We start from the raw sequence: 24,326 nt of genomic DNA, 5'->3' as shown, positions 1-24,326 counted from the left end.
TACTCTTGTCTCAGCCTCTCAAACACTGAGATTAAAAGCATGTGCCACTACGCCCGGCTGATTTATAAAATTTAGTTATGTGAAAATACCAAATATATTACTTACTCTAAAGAAAAGATCAAGAGAATCTTGAATTGAACGAGGAGGGAGTGGCTTTTTCTTACGAGGAAGGTCGATGGAGAGGTCATTAAACTGTTCTCTTTTGGGAATAGTCTCTCCACATCTGAAAAAAAAAGACAAATATAAATATATATAGCAATATAAAAATGCAAGTATACTTGAAACAAAAATATACTTCCAACATTGTTCCCTTAACAGAACTTATGGTGCTGATACACTATGAAAAGGTATAAGAGACAGACATTTAAGACTTTTTCATGCTTACTTTAACCCTTATTAAATACAGGTATCAATTGCAAGTATTTTAAGTACTTCCTTAAAATGCTAATTTTAAAGTTTTTATATTTTCAAAACCCTAAAACTAAAGTATAACATGTGCAGAAAAGCATACAGGTCACACTTGTACAGTTGGGTAAGTTATTAGAGTTAACGCACCTACAGTCACCACTCAGATCAACAAAGGGAACACTCTGAACACCCTATAAGTCTCCTCAAACACCCCTTCCCCAATCACTGCTGTTTCTTCCCACAAAAGGTAACTATTAACTGGGCACAGTGGTGCGTGCCTATAATTTCAGCACGTGGGAGGCCAAGACAGGAGGATTGTAGGTTCATGGCCAGCCTCAGCAATTTAGTGAGGTCCTCTGCAACTTAGTAAGACCCTGTTCAAAATATAAAATGAGCCTGGGGGTGTAGCTCAGAGGAAGACTGCTCCTGGGTTCAATCCCTAGTACCAGGTAGTAAGGAAAAAACAGATAACCATTCCTTTAAATTCCAACATTATGGTGTCTGTTTTTGAAATTTATATAATGGAATCATACACTACATCTTCTTATTACTGGTCTTTTTAACATGATTAAGATTCAACTCTGTTGTGCTTGACCACAGCACATTTTCATTGTTGTTTAGTATCGACCTGTATATTTCATAATTATCCATATAATTACAAATAGATATTTAAATTTTGGCTACATGAACAATACTGTTCTAAAAAATTCTATGTCTTCCCAGTGTACATATATAAGCACTTCTGCCAGGCAGTAGAATCATTTGAATATACTGAAAATATGTGTATAGATTTTATTTTTTTATTTTTTATTTTTTGTGATACTGGGGTTCCTGGAAACCCTTCTACCTCCAGGCTACACTCCCAGACCTATTTTTTTATTTTTTTGGAAACAGGGTCTCTTAAGCCAGCACGGCTGGCTTCGAACCTGCGTGATCCTCCTGTCTCCGCCTCCCAAGTGTGGGGATTACAAGCGTGCGTCACCATGCCCGGCCTATGTGTACAGAATTTTAAAAAATGGGCTCAAAGATCAACACACCTTATTTACCTGAAAGCAAATGTATTCTTTTTATAGTTTTAGTTGATGCTTTTTATTTGTCCTCTTTTCAGTGCTTTTAGTAATATTCGACTTTGAGCCCCAGTTCCTTACTGACACAGTTAAAGACTAGGGGTACAAGTATAAATTTCACTCAACAAATATTTGCTGAGGACCTGACAGGCAGAATTCTAAGGTAACCCTTGCCTTTTGTATAATTTCATATCCTTCGAATGTGAATAGAACCTGTGTTGATCAATGAGTGGTCACTCCTATGATAATGCCACTCTATCTTGTCTAAAGAAATTTTGCAGAGCAGATATAATTGAAGTTTTTGGGGAGGGTTCTAGAAATTGTACCCAGGGGTATTCTTCCTCTGAGCTACACCCCCAGCCCTATTTTTAATTCTTTATTTTGAAATAGGGTCTCACTAAGTTGCCGAGGGCCTCAGTAGCTGAGGACGCCTGTGAACCCATGAGTCTCCTATCTCAGCATCCCAAGTCCTGGGATTACCTGTGTGTGCCACCATGACTGGCTCCCCCAGCCTTATTCTATTTTCAAACAGGGTCTCACTAAGGTGTAAAGGGCTTAGTGAGGCTTGCCATGAACCTGCAATCTTTTCGTCTCAGCCTCCCAAAGGTTACTAATTTTAACTTTTAGTAATAAGATTATCTGCGTGGGTCTGATCAAACCAAAGAAGCCCTTTTAATCTGGTTCTAGAGGGCAAAAAAACCACAGGAAGCCTGGGAGAAAGGTGCTCCCGCTGGCTTAAAAAATAAAGCGGCATCGCGCGTTGCTTGCAGGGGAGGGCACATGACAAGGAACCGAAGCAGCTAGAAGGAGAGTAGCCCCAGCTAAGAGCTGGGAGCTTATTCATGCCACTCCCAACTAGGTGCCACACCACGTCCACTGCCCAGCCTGACTGCCTGGTGCAGCTGTACCTCATGACGCCAGCACTCACTGTGCTGGTGAACACACTTCAGCTGCACGTCCAACACTGGGTTGCTGTACAATTAGAGTGCCAGAGTACCCACTGGCACGGCGCAGCTGCTACTTCTATCAGTGTCTCCATGTGCTTGGGAGTGCACACCTATAATCCCAGTATTTGGGAGTCTGAGAAAGAAGGATCACAGGTTTGAGGACAACTTAGCAAGACTATCATCATCCTAGCAAGACCCTATTTCAAAACAAAACAAAACACAACAAAACTAGGGCTGGAGGTGTAGCTTGGAGGTAGAACACCTCTGGGTTAAATACCCTCTACCCCCTCCCTCAAAAAAAGAAATCGACAGATTTTCAGAAAGAAAAAGATTACCAGGAAGGTTTCCTATGAGTAGTCACAGGATATAGAGGGGCAGTATATATGATATGTTGAGGGGAAGACTATATGGTTCTATAATTCTATATTAAGCCATGTGTGAAAGCCACAAAAATAATTCTTACTTATATACAGGAGATCTGAAGAATTGTATTCTCTCTGAAAAGAGTTTTATTCAGAGATATCCTGAAGATAACTGGAAAACTAATCAAAATAAAATCTTTTGAAAAGAAATGTTATGTATTTGGGAGGCTGAAACAGGAACATCTTAGGTTTGTGGTCAGTCTTGCCTACTTAGTGAGGCACTCTGCAACTTTGCAACTTAGTGAGGCCCTGTTTCAAAATAAAGAATGAGAAATAGGGCTAAGGGTGTACCTTGATGATAGAATGCCCCAATGTTCAATACCCAGTACTGGGGGAAAAAAAAAAAGGAAAAGAAGTGTATGGTATAGATGTCCTAATGATGTGTAATGAAATTTTTTTCTATCTTTTCTTTTATTGGTGCATTATAATTATACATCATAGTGACATTCAAAATGTTATAAACATACATGGACATATAACTTGGAGCATTTCACCCTGCATCCCTAAATAAATGAATTCAAAGTAGAAAGTCAGTGTGAATAACTTTTGTAGTCATTATTGAAAAGAATTACAAAAGTTTAAAAACTAGCCATCAAGAATGAGGAGGATTAAGTTTTTGTCACCAGGTGTGGTGGTGCATGCTTGTAATCCCAGCATTCAGGAGGCTGAGGCCGGAGGATGGCAGTTCGTGGGCAGCCTCAGCTATGTAGAGAGGTAATCCGCAACTTAGTGAGACTCTGTTTCAAATAAAGAATAAAAAAACAGGGCAGGGCATGTGTAGCTTGGAGGTCGAATGGTCTCTGGGTTCCATCCCCAGACCCACACAGGAAAAAAAAAACAACAACTCAAATTAAAAAAAAAAATATGGCTGGGAGTGTAGCTCTAAATGCCTCTGGATTCAATCCTCAGTATAGTAAAAAAAAAAAAAAAAAAAAAAAAAAAAAAAAAAAAATTTTTTTTTCTTAGAATAAACTACTTACGCTTTACAAATGATGGAGTGTTGAACCTCAAACTCCAAATTAGTAATAACAGGGCAAGTGTATACTCTGGTAGCTGAAATATCTGGTGAATTTTCTTCTCCGGGAACAGGTTCAGTCTTCCAAGTTTTATTTAATTTTTCCATATCCTCTTTCAGCTGGTCTAAGCATTGACTTAAAAACTCATGAGCATCCTAGTAAGACAATAAAATCATCAGATCAAAATATTTATTTTACAAAAAAAGCTGGTTAACATTGTGATCTGTACAATTAATGGACTTAGAAGTCAACAAGGTCAAATATATGAACAAGGTTAAATTTGTTCTAATAAGGACTTAAGGATATATAGTTTGTGAGTAAAAACAAATGACAAGGTCTAGGAATATATGTAGCTCAGCAATAGAGCAGCTGCCTAGCATGCAAGAGACCTGGGTTCAATCCCCAGAACCACAAAAACACAAGTAACATTAGACAACTCTAAACAACAATAAAGACAGGTTTTATATTCTTAACTACTCAGTGGTGTTAGACTAACTGAGTCAATGATTTCACTTTGCTGAAAGAAAGCTATTTTTTCACTGACACACAACACCTATATATTAAAATATAAAATAAGCAGAAAATTCATACTAAAGCTTGACTATTTATAGTCAAAGTACAACTCCTCAGATTTTTCAATCCACTATGACCACACTACCCATCCCATTTAAAGATATAAATTATGTTATATACTAAATAATTTCAACTTCTCAAATCTCTAAAACATTTAAAATACTTAGCAGCTGGGCGTGGTGGTGCACACTTGTAATCCCAGTGCTTGGGAGGCTGAGACAGGAGGATCATGCAGGTTCAAAGACAGTCTCAGCTACTGAGTGAGGCTCTCAGCAACTTGATGAGGCCCCTGTTTCCAAATAAAATATAAAATAGGTCTGGGAGTATAGCCCAGCGCCCCCCCCCCCCCGCCCAAATACTTAGCACTTACGTTTTGCATATAACCAGAGAATCTCTCTGCTGTAGCTGAAATGGCATTTTTAACCTTCTTAAGTAAATCTTTTTTGGTCTCCGAATTACAGATATCTTTTTTAACAAGCAAGTGTGCAAAGCGTCTGGCAAAACAAAAAAGATAAGGTTAACATGTTTTACAAAACACTGATGGCATGATATTTTAAAAAACTAATTATTAACAATGGCACATAAAATTTTAATTGTCTGAAAGTCCATTATTCTATAATCAGTGAGGTAAGTGGTTACTTAGTAAGCATGTAACATTACCTGACAAGTGCATTGAGTGGAATTTTCTTCCAGGGGATACCTTGTTTAAGCAAGTCATTTGCAAATGATTGGAGTGAAAAAAGAGACTGTAGAATAGCATTCATATAGCATGTATTTCCTAAATTGGAGAATCTGAAAATAAAAGAAACAGTACTTGAGGTATGTTCAGAATCACAGTATAAAGAGATTCAACACTTTCACATGTATCTGAAAACCTAGAGGGCTTGCTTATTTTATTTGCAGTACTGGGGACGGAACCCAAGGGTTGAACCTGTACCCCTCGCCTTACTTGTTACTCTTTACTTTGAAGCAGGGTCTCACTCAGTTGTGGGGGCCACACTAAGTAGCTGAGGCTGGCCACAAACCTGTGATCCTCCTGTCTCAGCCTCCCAAGTACTGGGATTACAAATGTGTGCCACCATGCTTGGCTCTGGAGGGCGTACTAAACTACACATTATTAGACCCCAACCCCAGAGTTTCTGATTCAGGAAACTAGACAGAAAGGGGGGGGGAGAGCATTTCAATACATTATCAGATGAAGCACATAATGCTGATTTAGAACAACTTTGAGAACCATTGTTTTTATTATAATTGAGTTTCATCTAATGGAGAACTAGATACTTTCCAGTAGGCTTATTACCTTTCTTTCCCCTCAATTTATAACATTATTTGCAGACAAGAAACACCATCCCTTTATTTATAATATTTGTAGAAAAAATTTACTCCCAATTAATCATTTGCCTTTGTGCATATATTTGGCTATGAAAAATATTTTGTTGTGTGGTACTTTATGGAACTCAGTGGCACTCTACCTGAGTGATACTCTGTTTATTTTGGAATAAGATCTTGCTAAGTTTTCACGCACTGGCCTCAAACTGACGATCTTGTTTCAGTCTCCTAAGTACTGGGATTATAGGTGTATGCTAATAAGAGTAGCTGCAAAATCAAAATTTGTTTTTTTGTAGTGGGGATTGAATACAGGGGCATTTTACCTCTGATATATACTACCAGACCTATTTATTTTTTATTTTGAAAAAAGGTTTCACTAAGTTGCCAAGGTTGGTCTCAAATTTTCAATTGTCCTGTGTCAGCCTCTCAAGTACAGGGATTACAGGCATGTAGCATCATGCCCAACTAAAATCTAATTTTTGTACAGTCAAATTTACCAATATTTTAAGCTAGGGGTGGCCGTCCACACCTGTAATCCCAACACTTGGGAGGCTGAGACAGGAGGATTGGGTTTTGCAGACAGCCTCAGCTACTTAGTGAGGCCCTGTGCAAGTCAGTGAGACCCTGTTTCAAAATAAAGAATAAAAAATAGAAACAGGGGTGAAGTTCAGAGGTAGAATGCCGCTGGGTTCCACCCCCAGTACCACACACACAAAATTATTAATTAATTAGTAAGACCCTGTTTCAAAATAAAGAATAAAATTAGGGCTGGAGGCATAGCTCAGAGGTAGAATGTCTTTGAGTTCCATCTCCAGTGCTGCAATAAATAAATAAATAAATAAATATATTGCCAAATCAGGCCTCAAAGTTGTGATCTTCCTGACATAGCCTTAAGTACTGGGAACACAAACACAGGCCACTTAAATCACTTTTATCATTGATTTTCTAAAGTTTCCAGGTTTTTCATTTGCAACTAAGCTTCTATTTGTTTTTCCTCATATAGTTGCACTGATGAAGTAAAAATAATAGACATCCATGACTTGTTCCTGACTTAAGTAAAATGATGGTTTTAGGACTGAGGTATGTATTTATCAGGGTAAGAAAATATCCACCAATTAATTCTTATGTTCTGAAGTGATTTTTTTTGCGGTACTGCAGATGGAACCCATTCTACATCCAAGGTACGCCCCAGCCCTAATTTGAACTATTTTGAAACAGGGTCTCACTGAGTGGCAAAGGGCTTGCGTAGCTGAGGCTGCCGTGAACCGTGATCCTCCTGTCTCAGCCTCCCGAATGCTGGGATGACAAGTATGTGCCACCACACCTGGCTTGAAGTGATTTTTTTTTTTTTATCAGAAATGGGTGTTGATTTTATCAAAAGTTTTTTTCAGATCTATGAGTAGTAAAATACAAATTTTGTCCTTAAACCTATTAATTCAGCAAAATAGCTGGGTACAGTGGTACAGGCCTGTAATTCCAGTTCTTGGAGGCTGAGACAGGAGGATTACAGGAGGTTCATAGGTTTGAGACCAGCCTCAGCAACTTGCAATCCTGGCATTAACCTGTTTTGACAGTTTATTTTATTTTGAGAGAATTCTTATTTGCTTCTGTGGTACTGGGGGTGGAACACAGTGGCATTCTACCTTTAAGATACACCCCTAACCCTTTTTAGTTTTTGTTTTGAAACAGGGCCTTGGTAAGAGTTGCTGGAGTCTTGCTAAAGAGAATAACAAGTTTGAGGACAACCATAGCAAGGTATTATTGTTTCAAAATAAAAAATTAAAGCTGGCATAGTGGTGCACACCTGTAATCCCAGTACTTGGGAGGCTGAGAGAGAAGGACTGCAAATTTGAGGCCAGCCTCAACAATTCAGTGAGACCTTCAGTAACTTACCAAGACTTTGTTTCAGAATAAAAAAAAAAAGGACTGGAATTATAACTCAGAGGTAGAAAGCCCCTGGGTTCCACCTCATGATATATGTATATATATGAAATAAATAAAAATTTAAAATATATATTTACATATTAAACAAATATATATTTAAATATATTTAACAAATAATAAAAAAGAAAATAAAAAGGGCTGGGGTGGTGGCACAGCTCTGAGGTAGAATGCCCCTAGATTTCAACCTCCAGCCCGACCCACCCACTAAACCATCTTTTTGGCAAAGGAACTGAGGATTCTGCCTTTTCACAAAGTACACGTTCGGTCCTGAGAGGTGCATCCTTCCATTCCAACTTCTCAGGTACCCGGAGGGACCTTTTAATAGAGTCAAGGTTTCCGTTTCTGGGACGTTTTCTTGGGTTACAGTAGTCAATAATGGTTCTGTTTCAGACGAGATCGGGCATGTTCAGGGTGGTATGGCTACAGACAACGGTTCTATTTCAGTGTTTTGATTTTCTTCTTCAGGTCCTCTTAATTATATGTAATATGAAACCTTCTTTGCCCACTCTCCAGTTTAGCCACTTTCTCTAAGATCTTCTGTACTTCTCACTTTATCTCAGAGTTTTGTTTTCCTTCAAAACTAGGTACTAAGTTTTGACTTTAAATTTTTTTGGTGTGTGTGGGTCTGGGAATGGAACCCAGGGGCATTCAACCTCTGAGCTACACGCCCTGCCCTATTTTTTATTCTTTATTTTGAAACAGGTCTCACTGAGTTGCCAAGGGCATAAGTAACTGAGGTTGTCCACAAACCACAATCCTCCTGTCTCAGTGTCCCAAATGCTGGGCTAACAAGCGTGCGCCACCACGACCGGCTATTTTAAATTTTAAAATTATTTTAAATTTATAAATTGATGGGCTATTTATAAATTTTAAATTTATTTTTCCTTACACTTCATGTTTGATACGATATTGCTGTTGTCATTTTGTCTGAGTTAATGCAATTGTCATTTCATTTCTCCCTATTTGTCTGTTGTTGATACTATTTTGAATTCTTGATTCATGAATTTTTTTTCATACTTTCAAATACTTGTTTGAGAATATTTCATTCAAGTAAACTATCAGTTTAGTTCATGGTTGGTTTTTGGAGTACACATTTCACCAGCTAACATGTTTTGATTAGTGTTTTCTCTTTTCTTACAATTTTTTTTTTTTTTTTTGGCCCAGAAGTGGCTTTTTTTTTTATAATATATTCTTATTCAGTTTGTGGATACAATTTCTAATTGAAGCGTACCCTCTTCAGTTAGTCAAGTGCAGTTCTATTAATGGGTGATGGTGGTGTTAGTGGTGGTAAGAGAGGAGGATGAGGGCTGGCATGCCCTATTTCTCTTTCATTTTGATATAATCCTTAATCTTCTCTCATTTTCTTTTGCTTCTAAACCAAATCTCTAGATTTGGCTGATTCTCCCCTATAAATAATGGTGTGTGTGTGTGTGTGTGTGTGTGTGTGTGTGTGTGCACGCATGTTAATGGGTACTGAAGCTATACCCCCAGGCCTTCCTATGTTTTGTTTTAAAATATGGTCTCGCTGTGTGCAGTATGTAACTGAGGCTGTCTTCAAACCCTTGATCCTCCTGTCTCAACCTCCTAAGTACTGGGATTATAGGAGTGTGCCACCAAGCTTGGCGAAATAATGATTCCTTAGCCAGGCGTGGTTGTGCACTCTTGTAATCCCAGCATTTGGGAAGCTGAGACAGGAGGATGGTGGTTTGAAGCCAGCCTCAGCTTACTTAGTGAGGCCCTTTGCATCTCAGTGAGACCCTGTTTTAAAATAAAGAACAAAAAATAGGGGTGGGGGTGTAGTTCAGAGGTAGAATGACCCTGGGTTCAATCCCTAGTACTGAAAAAAAAAAAAAAAAAACCAAAAAAACAACCCCCCACACACAAACTTTAAGGCTGACACTTCTACTATTTACTTTCAAGCTCTTTCCCTACAACCAGTGCTATGAAGTAACAAGACCTAAACCTATACCCAGCATTCTGATACTTAGTATTTGATTTTATCTTTCTGGGAGTGATTTTTTTCATCTAAGTTTTCCTCTTCTATATATTCTTTTCATGCAATTTCTTAAACCTCCTAACCCTAACCCTTAGCATCTGCAAGCTTGGTATTCAGTGGGAAAAAGGAGCATTGCAGGGATTTGGTTTGCTTTTCTACTCGTTTTTTTTTTTTTTTTTTTTTTTTTTTTTTTTTTTTTGGTACCCGGAATGGAACCTAGGGCATTCTACCTTCGAGCGACACCTCCCGCCTTATTTTTTTATTCTTTCTATTTTGAGACAGGGACTCACACAGTTGGGAAGGGCCTCACTTAGTAGCTGAGGCTGTCCGTGAACCATGATCCTCCAGACTCAGCCTCCGGAATGCTGGGATTACAAGTGTGCGCCACCACACCTGGCTCGCTTTTCTATTTAGATGGTAGTTTGGAGGTGACAATATTGTCTTTCCTAATAATGGTGCAACATAAACTATGCATGTTTTTTTTCACACATGCCATTGATGTCTTTATTTTTATGGTGCTGGGGATGAAATCTAGGGCCTCATGTGTGCTAGGAATGCACTCCGTTGTTCTCTAGACAGTTTTCTACTTGGATTTTTTTTTAAAGAGCTCTTGTTCTTGAGAACATACACTACTTGAAACATTATTCCTGAAAGAGGTGTGAAAGAGTAAAGATGTATTTCTAGAGTATTACAGTATTACAGTATTTCTTTCAGAAATTTCTTTCATTTCTGAAAGAAATATTGATGGAGCCATAAGCACCAAGGGTAGGCAATTCATAAAGTTGTCAAAAGAGTCTGGAGGAAGTAAGTAATAAAACCAGATATAAACAACAGAATACACAAGAGGAGGCAATAGGAAAATAAGACACATGAGGGCAAAGTAGAGGCAAGACCTGAATAAGAATGGTCATAAAATGAGACCAATGTAAGAATAATGTCTGGTAAGGAGACAAAAAATATTAAAATGAGACAAAAGAAAATGAAGATCAAAGGAAACCAAGTATTGAATTAGAAGGCAAATATTAGAAGGCCAAGTATTGAATTGAAGACAGCAGAAAAGGCAAAAAAGAAACAAGTAAGGGCCGGGCGTGGTGGCGCACGCTTGTCATCCCCGCGCTTGGGAGGCGGAGACAAGAGGATCGCGCTGGTTCGAAGCCAGGCGTGCTGGCTTAAGAGATCCTGTTTCCAAACTAAAAAGTATAAAATAGGTCTGGGAGTGTAGCCCAGAGGCAGAAGGGCTTCCAGGAACCCCAGTACCACCAGAAAAAAGAAAGAAAGAAAGAAAGAAAGAAAGAAAGAAAGAAAGAAAGAAAGAAAGAAAGAAAGAAAGAAGTAAGCAAAGAGAAAAGTGAAACGTTTTCATTGCAAATTTTATGATGTTTTCTGCTAACATATTAAGCATAAGAACTACTGTGGATAAGTCAAATTGGCACACACCACTCAGTACAGTGGTGAGTTTAAACCTGGTATGAAAGCAATAATCTGAATGACATTAAAAACCAATAAACTGGTAGATTTGATAAGAGTAATCACAAATTCAAGAACTTATCCTATAGAAAAGCTTCAAACATTAGAAAATATACATATATGTGTATAAGAATATTTATTTTAGCCTGGATTAAGTAAAAAATTCAGAGAACACAGAAATGATATAGAAGAGTGCTTAAGAATTCAACTGAAGTCCAGTTGCCTGGATTTATCACTAAGGTCCTACCAACTGTATTATTTTGAGTAATTTAACTTCACTAACTCTTAGTTACTTTATCTATAAAAGAAGATTTTTAATATCTTACAAGCATATTACAAAAGTTTAAAGGAGACAATTTAAACACTTATCACAGTGTCTGACACATTATAAACATTTTAGGTATGGCAGCTATTATTACAGTTATTATATAATGATCTTATTTTGTGTTTAATAAAAATATAATCATAAAGGAAGTAGGATGAATATATTGAAAACTTAATGTTGAAAGTGCCTTACTAGTAGCATAAAGTGTATGGGTTTGAAGAACATAATTTTTTTCCTTTAAAACAAATATTACATATGTTTCAAAGTGCAAAATTTGTTTGGACACCCAATAATGGACATAGCATTATTTATGGATCTATTTTCTAAATGTTTTCTATTGATCTAATTTCTAAATACTTTAGAATTATAATTAATGTGGTTCCTACCAATTTAATAACAAAGCATAATTTAGTTGAATCTTTTTTGTGTGTGTGGTCCTGGGGATGGGACCCAAGGGCCTTTACCTCCTGGCTATACCCCCGACCTACTTTATATTTTATTTTGAAACAGGTCTCACTAAGTTGCTGAGAGCCTCATTAAATAGCTGAGGCTGGCTTCAAACCTGTGCGATCCTCCTGTCTCAGCCTCCCAAGTACTGGGATTACAGGTGTGTGCCACCATGCCCAGCTAGTTGAATCATTTTATAAAAAAGAAAGTAAAAGAATTTACCCACCCCTGCAGTGGTTGCTGTTGGTGAGAGGAAAGGGGTACTCTTGGTTTGTTCCAGCCAGTGTAATCCTGGTTACACCTCAGTTTTTTAACAGAAAGAGGAGCTGGCTGAGGAAGAAATCCCAAACTTCTTTTGGCAGAGGGAGTCTGGCTTGAAACATTAGTCCTATAAAGAAAAAGAATAGATAAGGAAGCAGCATAATAAAAATTTCCCCTAATAGATTCAGTTAATTTAGGAAGAAAAATCTTAAAATACAGGAAAATACTGGTAATAATCACTTGAGAAAAACTCACAAATGTAAATTAGGAAGTCTACAGAGAGAGAACAGAAGAGGTCTATAATAGTGTACATATTTAAGCCACAATCAAAGTAATTCAAGTTAATGGCTCAGACAAATTGTATAGTTGTACTTTTTTATTCACTTTGATCTACTTTATAAATATCACACATCACTTTACCTAGTCTTATTTTTTTGTGTGTGGTAATGGTGATGGAACCTAGGGGCATTCTACTTCGGAGCTACACCTATTTATTTATTTATTTATTTATTTATTTATTTATATTATTCAGCTCTATTTTATTCCTTTATTTTCAAACAGGGTCTCCCTAAATTACTGAGGCTGGCCGTGAACCTGAGATCAGCCTTCCAAGTACTGGAATTATGAGCATGTGCCACCAAACCTGGCCTTACCTAGTCTTGAACAGATTTACACAGTTCTTTCCACTATTATAAATAATAACATATTTTTTACCCATCTCCTTGAGAAGGTCCTCTAGTTCATGTTTAGAAGTAGAAATGTTGAAGGCATTTTTAATTTTCATTTAAAATTTTCCTAGAGCCTCACTAAGTAGCTGAGGCTGGCTTCTAACCTGTGCGATCCTCCTGTCTCAGCCTCCCAAGTGCTGGGATTACAAGTATGTGCCACCACGCCTGGCTTCTTATTTTCTATTTTGAGTTAGGTCCTTGTTAAGTTGCTGAGGCTGGCTTCAACCTCGAGAACCTCCTGGCTCATCCTCAGGAGTAGCTAGGATTATAGGTACATACTTGTCTGGCTCCATGATTTACTTTTCTATATGGAAAACCAATTGCCCCCAAATTACTTTTTTGTGTGGCTAAGCAATATATTAGTCAGTTTGTTTTTATACTTATAAAAACATTGTGAAATAGAACATTCATATGGAAAACATACATCAAAATCAAATGTAGAACTTAAAGATTTATAAATTATGGTACAATAACCATTAATTTCAAAACCAATCAAAACCTCATTCCTCTACCCTAAAAGCTGCCATTAGCTATTAATTCCACCCTTTACTATGAACCTTTAAACTATAATGTATGAAATTCCTGTTTCTATCCGGGTTCCCTTTTACATAGCATATAAATTTTTTCCTTATAATCAAGTATATATTTTTCTTTAATTGGAATGCTTAGTACATTTATATAAGTGGGTATATGTTATATTTACACGATAATATTACTGATTTGGATTTATAACTTAAATTCTACTATGTACTGCCTGTCTCACATCTTCTCTGTTCCCTCATCTCTCCTTTCTTACCTCCACAATGACTATTATTTCATTTTTTTCCCTCTGTTAAGTTTGGAAATAACATATTCTTTTAGAAAAATTTAAGTGGACATCCCTTAAAAGTTCATCTTAGCCAGAAGTGGAAGCAATCTTTAATTATTTGAGATTTCTACTTAAGTTAATTGAAGCCTCTTTTCTTTCTTTCTTTTTTTTTTTTTGGTGGTTGGTACTGGGGGTGGAAGCCAGGGGCTTTCTACCTCTGGGCTACACTCCCAGACCTATTTCATATTTTATTTGGAAACAGAGTCTCACTAAGTTGCTGAGAGCCTCACTAAGTAGCTGAGGCTGGCTTCGAACCTGTGCGATCCTCCTGTCTCAGCCTCCCAAGCGCTGGGATTACAAGCGTGCGCCACCACGCCTGGCGAAGCCTCTTTTCAAATAAGAAATTTATTTATGCCAGGTATGGTGGTGGTAATCCCACACTTGGGAGGCTGAGACAAAAGGATTGCAGGTTCGAGGGCAAGCTCAGCCACTTAGCAAGACCCAGTAGAGCTGGGCTTGGTGGGGCATGTTTGTAATCTCAGTACTTGGGAGGCTGAGAGGAGGAGCCTAGTTCATGGATAGTCTCAGCTACTTAGTGAAACTCTGTTTCAAAATAAAGAATAAAAAAATTGGCCTGGAAGCCAGTCATGGTGGTGCACTTGTAATCCCAGCATTTGGGAGGCGAGACAGGAGGATCGCACAGGTTCAAAGCCAGCCTCAGCTACTTAGTGAGGCTCTCAGCAACTTAGTGAGATCCTGTTTCTGAATAAAGTATAAAAAATAGGTCTGGGAGTATAGCCCTAAGGTAGAAAATCCCCTGGGTTCCACCCCCAGCACACACACACACACACACAAAAAAAAAAAAAACAAAAAAAACAACTAACAAATAGATAAATGGGTAAATGGGTTGAAGGTATAGCTTGGAGGTAGAATGTACTTGAGGTCAACCTCCAGTATGAAAAAGAAAAGAACTTAAAAATTTTAATTTCCAGCTGGACATGGTGGTGCATGCTTGTAATCCCTGCGCTTGAGAGGCTGAGACAGGAGGATCACACAGGTTCGAAGCCAGCCTCAGCTACTTAGTGAGGCTCTCAGCAACTTAGTGAGACTCTGTTTACAAATAAAGTGTAAAATAAGTCTGGGAGTAGAGCCCAGAGGTAGAAAGCCTCTGGGGTCCAGCCCCCCCAAGTAAGACAAAATAAAAAAATAAAAATAAATATTTTAATTTTCTTGTATGCTTCTCTACTATTGTTCTTCTTGTCTAATATTTCATTTCTTTGTTTTTAATCCTATTATAGCTCCCTTTTTTTAGGAAAAGCTATCAAAATGCATGTATATACATAAAATAAACCTGGATGGTGTTAATACAGTGGTTGCTTCTGCCATAGGAATTAGAAAAGTGTTTTTTAGCCAGGCACAGCACGGTATGCCTATAAACCCAGTATCTGGAGACTCAGACAGGAGGATCACAGGTTTGAGGACAACCTTAGGAACCGAGGAACACCTTTTTCAAGATTAAAAATAAAAAGGCTCAACAACTTAGTGAAGCCCTCTGCAACTTAGTGAGACCATTTTTCAAAATAAAAAAATAAAATAGGGCTAGAAGTATAGCTTACGTAGATAGAATGCCTCTGGGTTCAACCCTCTGTACAACTTGAATGAATAAACAGAAGAAATAAAAATAGCATTCTTTGTCTATATTCTTCAAATATAATTTAGATGATTACAGAATTTTTAGATGCTATTACTGTTAATATCTATTACTGTTGCTAATGTTAATCTGCTTATTTATTTATTTATCTTGCGGGTCTGGCGATGGAACCCAGGGGCATTCTACCTCTGAGCTACACCCTCTGCCCTATTTTTTTTTTATCCTTTATTTTGAAACCAGGTCTCACTGAGTTGCAGAGGGCCTCACTAAGTAGCTGAGGCTGTCCGCGAACTGCGATCCTCTGGTCACAGCCTCCCGAATGCTAGGATTACAAGCATGCACCACCACGCCTGGCCATTATTTATTTATTTATTTATTTATTTATTTATTTATTTATTTATTTATTTATTTTATTTTATTTTGGTGGTACTGGGGTTCCTGGAAACCCTTCTACCTCTGGGCTACATTCCCAGACCTATTTTTATATTTTTATTTGGAAACAGGGTCTCTTAAGCCAGCGAGACTGACTTTGAACCTGTGCGATTCTCCTGTCTCCACCTCCCAAGTGCGGGGATTACAAGCGTGCGCCACCATGCCTGGCATCTGCTTCATTTTTATAGAGGTCATTTTTTTTGTTCTTTCTGGAAGCTTTAAATTTTTCTTTATCCATCATATTATACAACATAAAATTTAAAAGTATTTTAATTTGGTATTTGTTGTGGCTTTTCATTATGAGGACTCTCATTATTTTTGTTTATTATCTCTCTAACAATTTCCTTGCCTTTATCATTTTCTTTCAAAATACTATTAAGACATGGAGGGTAGACCAAGAAGCCAACTTAAGTTTCTTGATTTCATTTACATTTATCATCTCCTCACTGTGCTGCATTCCGTCATCATACTTTCTTGTCAACTGCTCACAGTTCCCTCCTCTTAGCACAGGACTATATACTAGGAGTTCATTATTTCTTGCCCCTATATAGGTGACATTGAAGTAGATGCCAACTATTGAAAATCCCATTTTTGTTTCTTCACTCTCTACCTGAGGAACATCAGGCAGGCAGGACATTAACGGTCCAACCCCAGGTAGCCATTCAGAAATGTTTCAGTCTGGTTTACCAGCTCAGAGCTCTGTTTTAGATACTCAGCCCCATACAGATGTGTCTGTTCTGAGGGGGCTCAACTTAATTACTTATCTGATGCTGGTTTTAATTATCTTAGCTCTCCATACCTGACTCCTGCTATATGCCTCATGGCTTTAGCTTGGTCAATATTAGTTTTCTCATCAATTTGGAAATATTCGCATTATTGCTTAATATACAGATAAAAAAAATCCTTCCAAACATCCTATTTGGATTGAATATCCACATTCTATTATTTTAAGAAGTGTGAATTATGTTTGATAAATCATTTGCAAGCCAAATTTAGGTATTTTTTAAATGTGGGATTGAGATTCTTCTAATAAGCAAAAATATGTCATTTTTTCTTAAATTTTTCCCCACTGGGGATTGAACCCAGTGCCATTACACCTATAAACTACACTGCCAGTCCTATTTTATGTTATTATTTTGAACAAGGTCTTGCTAGGTTGCCAAGAGTCTCACTACATTGCTAAGGCTGTCTTTGAACCTGTAATTCTCCTGTATCAGAACTGGGATTAAAAACTTGAGCCACCATGCTTGGCAACTCTCTTAAATTTAAATTAAATTACTGTTGCCATCCAAAGTAACTGAAATATAAATATAAATATAAATATATATATATATAATCTCCAATTATACATATTCAATTATATATATATCCAATTGTTTACTTTGATTTGATAATGTTATATAAAAAACAAGATTTTTTTTTTTTTGGTGGTACTGGGGGTGGAAGCCAGGGGCTTTCTACCTCCACGTTATACTCCCAGACCTATTTTATACTTTATTTGGAAACAGGAACTCACTAAGTTGCTTAGAGCCTAAGTAGCTGAGGCTGGCCTTGAACCTGTGCAATCCTCCTGTCTCAGTCTTTCAAGGGTGGGGATTACAAGTGTGCGCCACCACGCCCGGCTTAAAAACAGGATGTTTTTACCATGCTGAATTAAACTCTAAATGAAGACAAAATATGATAGTGGGTCATTATAAAGCGAATTAAATAATGTACCACCATTATCTTCACTTTTACATAAACATCCTGTGTTACATTCCATGAACACATATTCTCAAGAAGTGCTTAGCAGCTATTTTATATATTTAAATCAAATAAGCCTAAAAATGGTTATATCTATAGAATCAGCAATTAAACTTATAATAACTTTTTCCAATAAGAGATACTAATCTGAAACCTTTTTTTTTGTGGCACTGAGAATGGAACCTAGGGGCATTCTACCTCTGAGCAACACCTCCAGCTCTATTTGGTACTAGGGGTGGAACCCAGAGGCTTTCTACCTCCAGGCTATACTCCCAGACCTATTTTATAATTTATTTTGAAACAGGGTCTCACTAAGTAGCCGAGGCTGGCTTCGAACCTGTGCGATCCTCCTGTCTCAGCCTCCCAAGCACAGGGATTACAAGCATGCACCACCATGCCCGGCTTTATCCTTTATTTTTTATTTATTTATTTATTTTTGGTTTTGTTTTTTGGGTGGTACTGGGGTTCCTGGAAGCCCTTCTACTTCCGGGCTACACTCCCAGACCTATTTTTTACATTTTTATTTGGAAACAGGGTCTTCTAAGCCAGCGCGCGCGGCTGGCTTCGAACCTGCGTGATCCTCCTGTCTCTGCCTCCCAAGCACGGAGATTACAAGCGTGCGCCACCACGCCCGGCTTTATCCTTTATTATTTTTTTATTTTTTATTTATTTTTTATTGGTGCATTGTAATCATATATCACATTGGAATACAAGACTTGAGAGGATATACAAGCACACATCAATTAGCCCTCATCTAGCCCCCATCCCATTCCCTCCCCCTCCCTCGATCCCATGCTTGTTTGGTGATTAACTTTGATACATTTGTTTATGTACCTCCTGCATTTTAAAGAGGCTCCATCCTCCCCTATTCCATGCCCTCTGATTGGTCACCTTAGTTGCTTGACTATAGGGCTCTTTCTATAGCTGGACCTCTTCCTGTTGCCCCTTTCCTCCTAGTTATTGCTGATTTTTAATAAGCATCTGATTTTTATTTTCTGCGATATTTCTCTGTGCATGTCGTGTTGCAAGTACCGATCCCACTCTTGACGGCCCCAGTAGTGGCCTGGCTACCCGGTGGACTGATCCAGACCTCGCTGGCTCAAGCAGTGGCCTTGCTTCATGGGAGGCCCCGATTCTGGTCTCACTGGCCCCGACACCGGCCTAACCCCTCAGCTGGCTCCGATCCTGGCCTCGCTGGCCCCAGCACCGGCCTAGCCTCAAGGCAGGCTCTGATACCAGCCTCGGAGGCCTCAGTAGCAGCCTTACCTCACGGAAGGCTCCGATGTTGGCCGCTGGCCCCGGCACTGGCCTAACCCCTCGGCAGGCTCCAATGTCGGCCTCGGAGTTCCCAGCACCAGCCTTGCCTCACGGCAGGCTCCGATGCCAGCCACTGGTCCAGGCATCAGCCTAACCCCTCGCGGCAGGCTCCGATCCCGGCCTCGGAGGCCCCGGCACCAGCCTTACCTCACAGCAGGCTCCAATCCCGGCCTCGGAGGCCCCAGCACCAGCCTAGCCTCACGGCAGGCTCCAATCCCGGCCCCGCTGGCCCCAGTACCGGCCTAACCCCTCAGCAGGCTCCGATCCCGGCCTCAGAGGCCCCAGTAGCAGTTTATCCTTTATTTTGAAAGAGTCTCATTAAGTTGCAAAGGGCCTCATTAAGTAGTTGAGGCTGGCTGGGAACCTGTGATACTCCTGTCTCAGCCTCCCAAGTACTGAGATTACAAGTGTGTGCTAACACTTTTTTATTTTTAAATATTTAATTTTTGGCAGGTGCCCTAATAAATACACAGTAAAGTAAGACAACATAAAAATGCTTTAGCCGGACGTGGTGACGCACACTTGTAATCCCCTTGCTTGGGAGGCTGAGACAGGAGGATCGCACAGGTTCGAAGCCAGCCTCAGCTGTTTAGTGAGGCTCTCAGTAATTTAGTGAGACGCTGTTTCCAAATAAAACATAAAAAATAGGTCTGAGAGTATAGCCCAGAGGTAGAAAGCCCCTGGGTTCCACCCCCTGTTCCACCAGAAAAAAAAAAAAGCTTCAGAGAAGGTTTATTTCTGTGGTGCAGGGGACTGAACCCTGAGGCATTCTACATCCAAGCTATACTCACAGCCCTGATTCTTTATTCTTTATTTTGAAAGTGGGTCTCACTGAAGTCGTGGGGGCCTTGTGATCCTCCTGTCTAAGCCTCCCAAGTACTGGACCTGTGCCACCACACCCAGCTCTCAGAGGAGATTTATGTATGTATTACTTGAAAAAATGGAAAATATAGTGCATAGAATCTAGTCGCAATGCCAATTACTACCTGTAGCCTCAGTACAGATATTCCAAAACCTCAGATTTTCATTTGTTGAAAAACCATAAATAAAAAATCAAACTAACTGGGTGTAGTGGCACAGACCTTCCAATCCCTGAGAGGGTAAGACAAGAGGATCATAGGTTTGAGGTAAGCCTTAGCAAATTATTGAGGACTTCAGCAACTTAGTGAGACCCTTTACAAAATAAAAAATAAAACAGGGTTGGGGATGTATCTTGGAGGTAGAAGTCCCCTGAATTTAGTCTCCAATACAAATAAAAAAGAGAGAGAGAAAGAAAAAGATAAAATTAAAACATTTCTATAGTATTTTCTAACTGAAATATAATGATTTTAGGATTCACATCAATTTTGATATTCTTAAATTAGGATATTCACTTACAGCAAAATGCATAGTCTTCCATCATTAAGTATCCTGAAAAAAAGAGAGTCAACTTTGTCACAAGGCGTGTATAATCAATGCACATACCTGTCTAGGTGAGTGCCACCAGAAGTGTAGTCCTTGGATCCTGTTCTGCTACCATAAAATGATGATGACTGCAAAGGGAAAAGCCCTATAAAACAATGAACAAAAGGAGAATTTAATAAACAAATCAACCATTCAAGTTTATTTAATAATAAAATTACATATTGGGCCTGTTTATATTTAATTCTATGTTTCCTTTCTTTGGTATTGGGGATGGAACTCAGGGGCATTTGACCTCTGAGCTACATCTTCTCTTTTTTTTATTTATAGAAAGAGCTACATCTTCTCTTCTTTCTTTCTTTCTTTCTTCCTATCTATCTATCTATCTATCTATCTATCTATCTATCTATCTATTTATTTGCAGTACTGGATATGGAACCCAGGGGCCTCTACCTATCTATCTATCTATCTATTTATTTATTTGCAGTACTGGATATGGAACCCAGGGGCCTCTACCTCTAAGCTAAACCCCCAGCCCGGGCTAACTCTGGGCTATACTCCCAGACCAATTTTATACTTTATTTGGAAACAGGGTCTAAGTTGCTAAGAACCTCACTAAGTGGCTGAGGCTGGCTTCGAACCTGTGCTATCCTCCTATCTCAGCCTCCCAAGCACTGGAATTATAAGTGTGCACCACCATGTCTAATTTACTTTTTATTTTGAAGCAGGGTCTCACTACTGTGCTGGGTACACCACTCCCCCAGCTTGTTTTTCCTTTTTTTTTTTTTTTTGGTGGTACTGGAGGTGGAACCCAGGGGCATTCTACCTCTAAGCTACACCCCCAACCCTATTTTTTATTCTTTATTTTGAAACAGGGTCTCACTGAGTTGCAAAGAGCCTCACTAAGTAGCTGAGGCCGGCAGCCAACCTGTGATCCTTCTGTCTAACCCTCTCAAATGCTGGGATTACAAGCGTGCGCCACCATGCCTGGCTCTGTGTTTTTCCCTTTTCTTTCCATAAAAAAAATACACACACACACACACACACACACACACACACACACACACACACACGTTCATGTTAAGAGATCAAATGCATGACAGGTGTGGTGGTGCATATTTGTAATCGGGAGGCTGAGACAGGAGGATCTCAGGTTTGCAGTCAGCCTCAGCAGTGTAGTGAAGTTCTCAACAACCTAGTGAAATCCTTTTCCAAATAAATTTTAAAAAACAGAACTGTGGGTATTTTTTAAGAAGGCCCCAAGGTTCCATCTCCCTAGTAACACACATACACACACACACACACACACACACACACACACACACACACACACACACACTCACACACACACACGTGCTGTGGAAAATAAACAGCAAAGCCAATATTCTCTTGCCCAAAAACTTTACACCATCCTTACTGAGGTCTAGAAAGATTTGTACTGAGTCTACCTATTCTTCTCCTTTTTCCAACCAATTTATTAGCTATGTTTCCTTAATTCTTTTACTGAGTAACTATGTGACTTTATTACATTTAAAATGTCTCCATTTTCTTCCATCAATCACAATTTTACCACTCACTTCTTTTCCTCTCCTTCTCTATTTCACATCAATGTTTAAGGATGTTCCTTAACTTCAACATTGCTAAGGCTTACTACATATTTTTCTGTTTTCTAAGTATTGGTTGATTATAAAAGCTGAATACCAACACATGGAACTTATATAAATATTAATATTTCAGAGGTAAGACTTATAGAGACACTTCTTTCTATTGGAGTCAATGTCACAATCCCAAACCATTAAAAGGATAATACTTGTTGAGGCCTGATCGAGTAAGTGGATTCTCTTTTAAAATACCAATTAATCAAAATCCTGACATATTTTAGCTTGCTTCAATTTAATTTTAAGTTGTTATAATAGTCAATTAAATATTAGATATCTGAGTCTTTAAGAATTCAGATGATCAGATAGATAGGTTAAATATGGACATCATTTGACAAAAATTCAATCTTTTTTACGTTTACAGGGTATTAGGCAAGCTTAAGCAAGTGATTTAGGCAATAATCTCAAGATCTTCTAAATAAAACTTTCTAAGAGGTAGCAACACTGCTTTTTTTTTTTTTTAGTTTGTGACAGGGTATTGCTATAGTTGCTGAGACTGACCTTAAACCTGCCTGCACCTGGCAACATTGACAGATTTTTATTTCAACCACTAACTCCTCTTTTTTTTGTGTTGTGTAGTACTGAAGATGGAACCCAGGGGCTTTCTATCTCTAGGCTCTACTTCCAGACCTATTTTTTTTAATGTATATTTTATTTGGAAACAAGAGTCTCACTAGGTTGCTGAGAACCTCACTAAATAGCTGAGGCTGGCCTCAAAACTGCACAATCCTCCTGTCTCAGCCTCCGAAGTCCTGGGATTACAAGCACGTGCCACCAGCCTGGCACTAACTCCTCTTATTCAGTCTATGGCCCAGGTACTTTGACAATGAAAACGCTTAATTCTAGACAGTGAAATAGAGGAAGAAATTAAAGTCTAGATTCTTCAAAAACAGAATACAAGTTTCCTTATATTTCTAACCCTATAAAAATACTTTTCCTGAATAGAGTTATATGTCCCAGTTTAGGTTTTTATTCCTAGCATCATACAGTATATCATGTAAATAAATGAGTGTCTTATATAACCTAAACTTACCTGACGTCCGATTTTCCTCTGCCTGTTTCAAACTCAACTGCTTCTCTCTGCTGCTGGTTAAATACTTCCTGGAGGGATCTGTCACAGCCTTGTTGTTCCTAGTAATAAATTTAAATCAATACAGTGTGCATATACAAAAATATTGCTCTTAATTTTAAATAGTTGTAACTAAACTTTAATTTCAAGTACCAAATTTATCTATATGTTTATAAGATAGGCAACAAGGTTGTTAAATCTTCAAGAGCTCAGTAAATTAAGAATTACAAAACTGGAAATGATGGTGCACGCTTGTAATCCCAGTATTTATGAGATTGGGAGATTACAGGTTCTTGGCCTAACTCAGCTACCTAAGTGAGGCCCTCTGCAACTTAGTGTGACCCCATTTCCAAATAAAAAATAAAATAGTGCTGGGGCAAAGCTCAGAGATAGGATGCCCTTGGGTCAATCTCCAGCACCAATCAATCAATCAAAATATTTTAAGTTCATAAATACAAAATTTAAGAAAGTTAAAATTTAAAATTTAAGATTTAAAATTTAAGAAAAATTTAAAATTTAAAATTTAAGAAAAATTTAAGAAAGTTAAAATTTAAGTTAAAATTTAAGAAAGTTAAAATTTAAGAAAGCCCCATCCCCTCCTCAATTATTCCCAAATATTTCAACTTATATATGCTTTGAGTAAAAGTGCTAACTTAGCTGGGTGGGGAGGTGCAAACCTGTAATACTTGTGTTGGAAGTCGGAGAGAGAATCTCAGGTTCAAGACCTGCAACTCAGTAAGTCTTTTTTTGCAGTAGTAGAGATTGAACCCAGGGGAATTCTGCCTTCAAGCTATAACTCTAGCCCTATTATTATTTTTTTAATTCTTTATTTTGAAACAGGGTCTCACTAAGCTTAGCGGAGGGCCTAAGTAGCTGAGGCAAGCCATGAACCTGCAATTCTCCTGTCTCAGACTCCCAAGTACCAGGATTACAAGCATGTGCCACCATATTCAGCGAGACCTTCTTTTAAAATTAAAAATTAAAATAGGACTGGGGGTGTAGCTCAGAGGTAGAATGCCTCTGGGTTCAATCCCCAGTACCATAAAAATAAACACAGAAATAAATAAAAGTACTAATTTAGGGGGGCTATCATAGATTAAGCTAGTAGCAGAAAGGTATGTGCTTCACCCAGATCCACTCGGACCCCATTTTGTTATCTCTCTTCCACACCCTCTACCACTTAAAATGTGTTTTTCTTAGCCAATACCAAGCCTAGAGCTTGTCTCAGAAACACAAGTAAGATCAGATACCACTGAGTAGAAGCTTGGTTCCCTTGGGTTGGATTAGAAGGGTTTTATGGTGGATCTACCTTATAGA

At 38.5% G+C, this 24,326-nt stretch overlaps 1 protein-coding gene across 2 annotated transcripts in view; it reads right to left on the bottom strand.

Moving 5' to 3' along the window:
- Positions 1–24,326, bottom strand: part of USP37 (ubiquitin specific peptidase 37) — a gene marked incomplete at its 3' end in the record, with an annotated part of 80,080 nt that overhangs the window by 34,413 nt on the left and 21,341 nt on the right. For both annotated transcript variants that reach the window (XM_080689273.1, XM_080689274.1), the window contains exons 6-12: positions 22,974–23,071; positions 20,346–20,430; positions 12,168–12,329; positions 5,094–5,225; positions 4,804–4,927; positions 3,825–4,015; positions 106–223 (exon numbers count right to left, since the gene is read on the bottom strand). In XM_080689273.1, coding sequence (XP_080545399.1) covers positions 106–223; positions 3,825–4,015; positions 4,804–4,927; positions 5,094–5,225; positions 12,168–12,329; positions 20,346–20,430; positions 22,974–23,071 — 910 coding nt within the window. The remainder of the gene's footprint in view (positions 1–105; positions 224–3,824; positions 4,016–4,803; positions 4,928–5,093; positions 5,226–12,167; positions 12,330–20,345; positions 20,431–22,973; positions 23,072–24,326) is intronic.

Source organism: Muscardinus avellanarius (assembly GCF_963383645.1).
Source record: "Muscardinus avellanarius genome assembly, chromosome: 2".
Taxonomy (NCBI): Eukaryota; Metazoa; Chordata; class Mammalia; order Rodentia; family Gliridae; genus Muscardinus; species Muscardinus avellanarius.
This window is presented reverse-complemented; position numbering and strand designations above follow the sequence as displayed.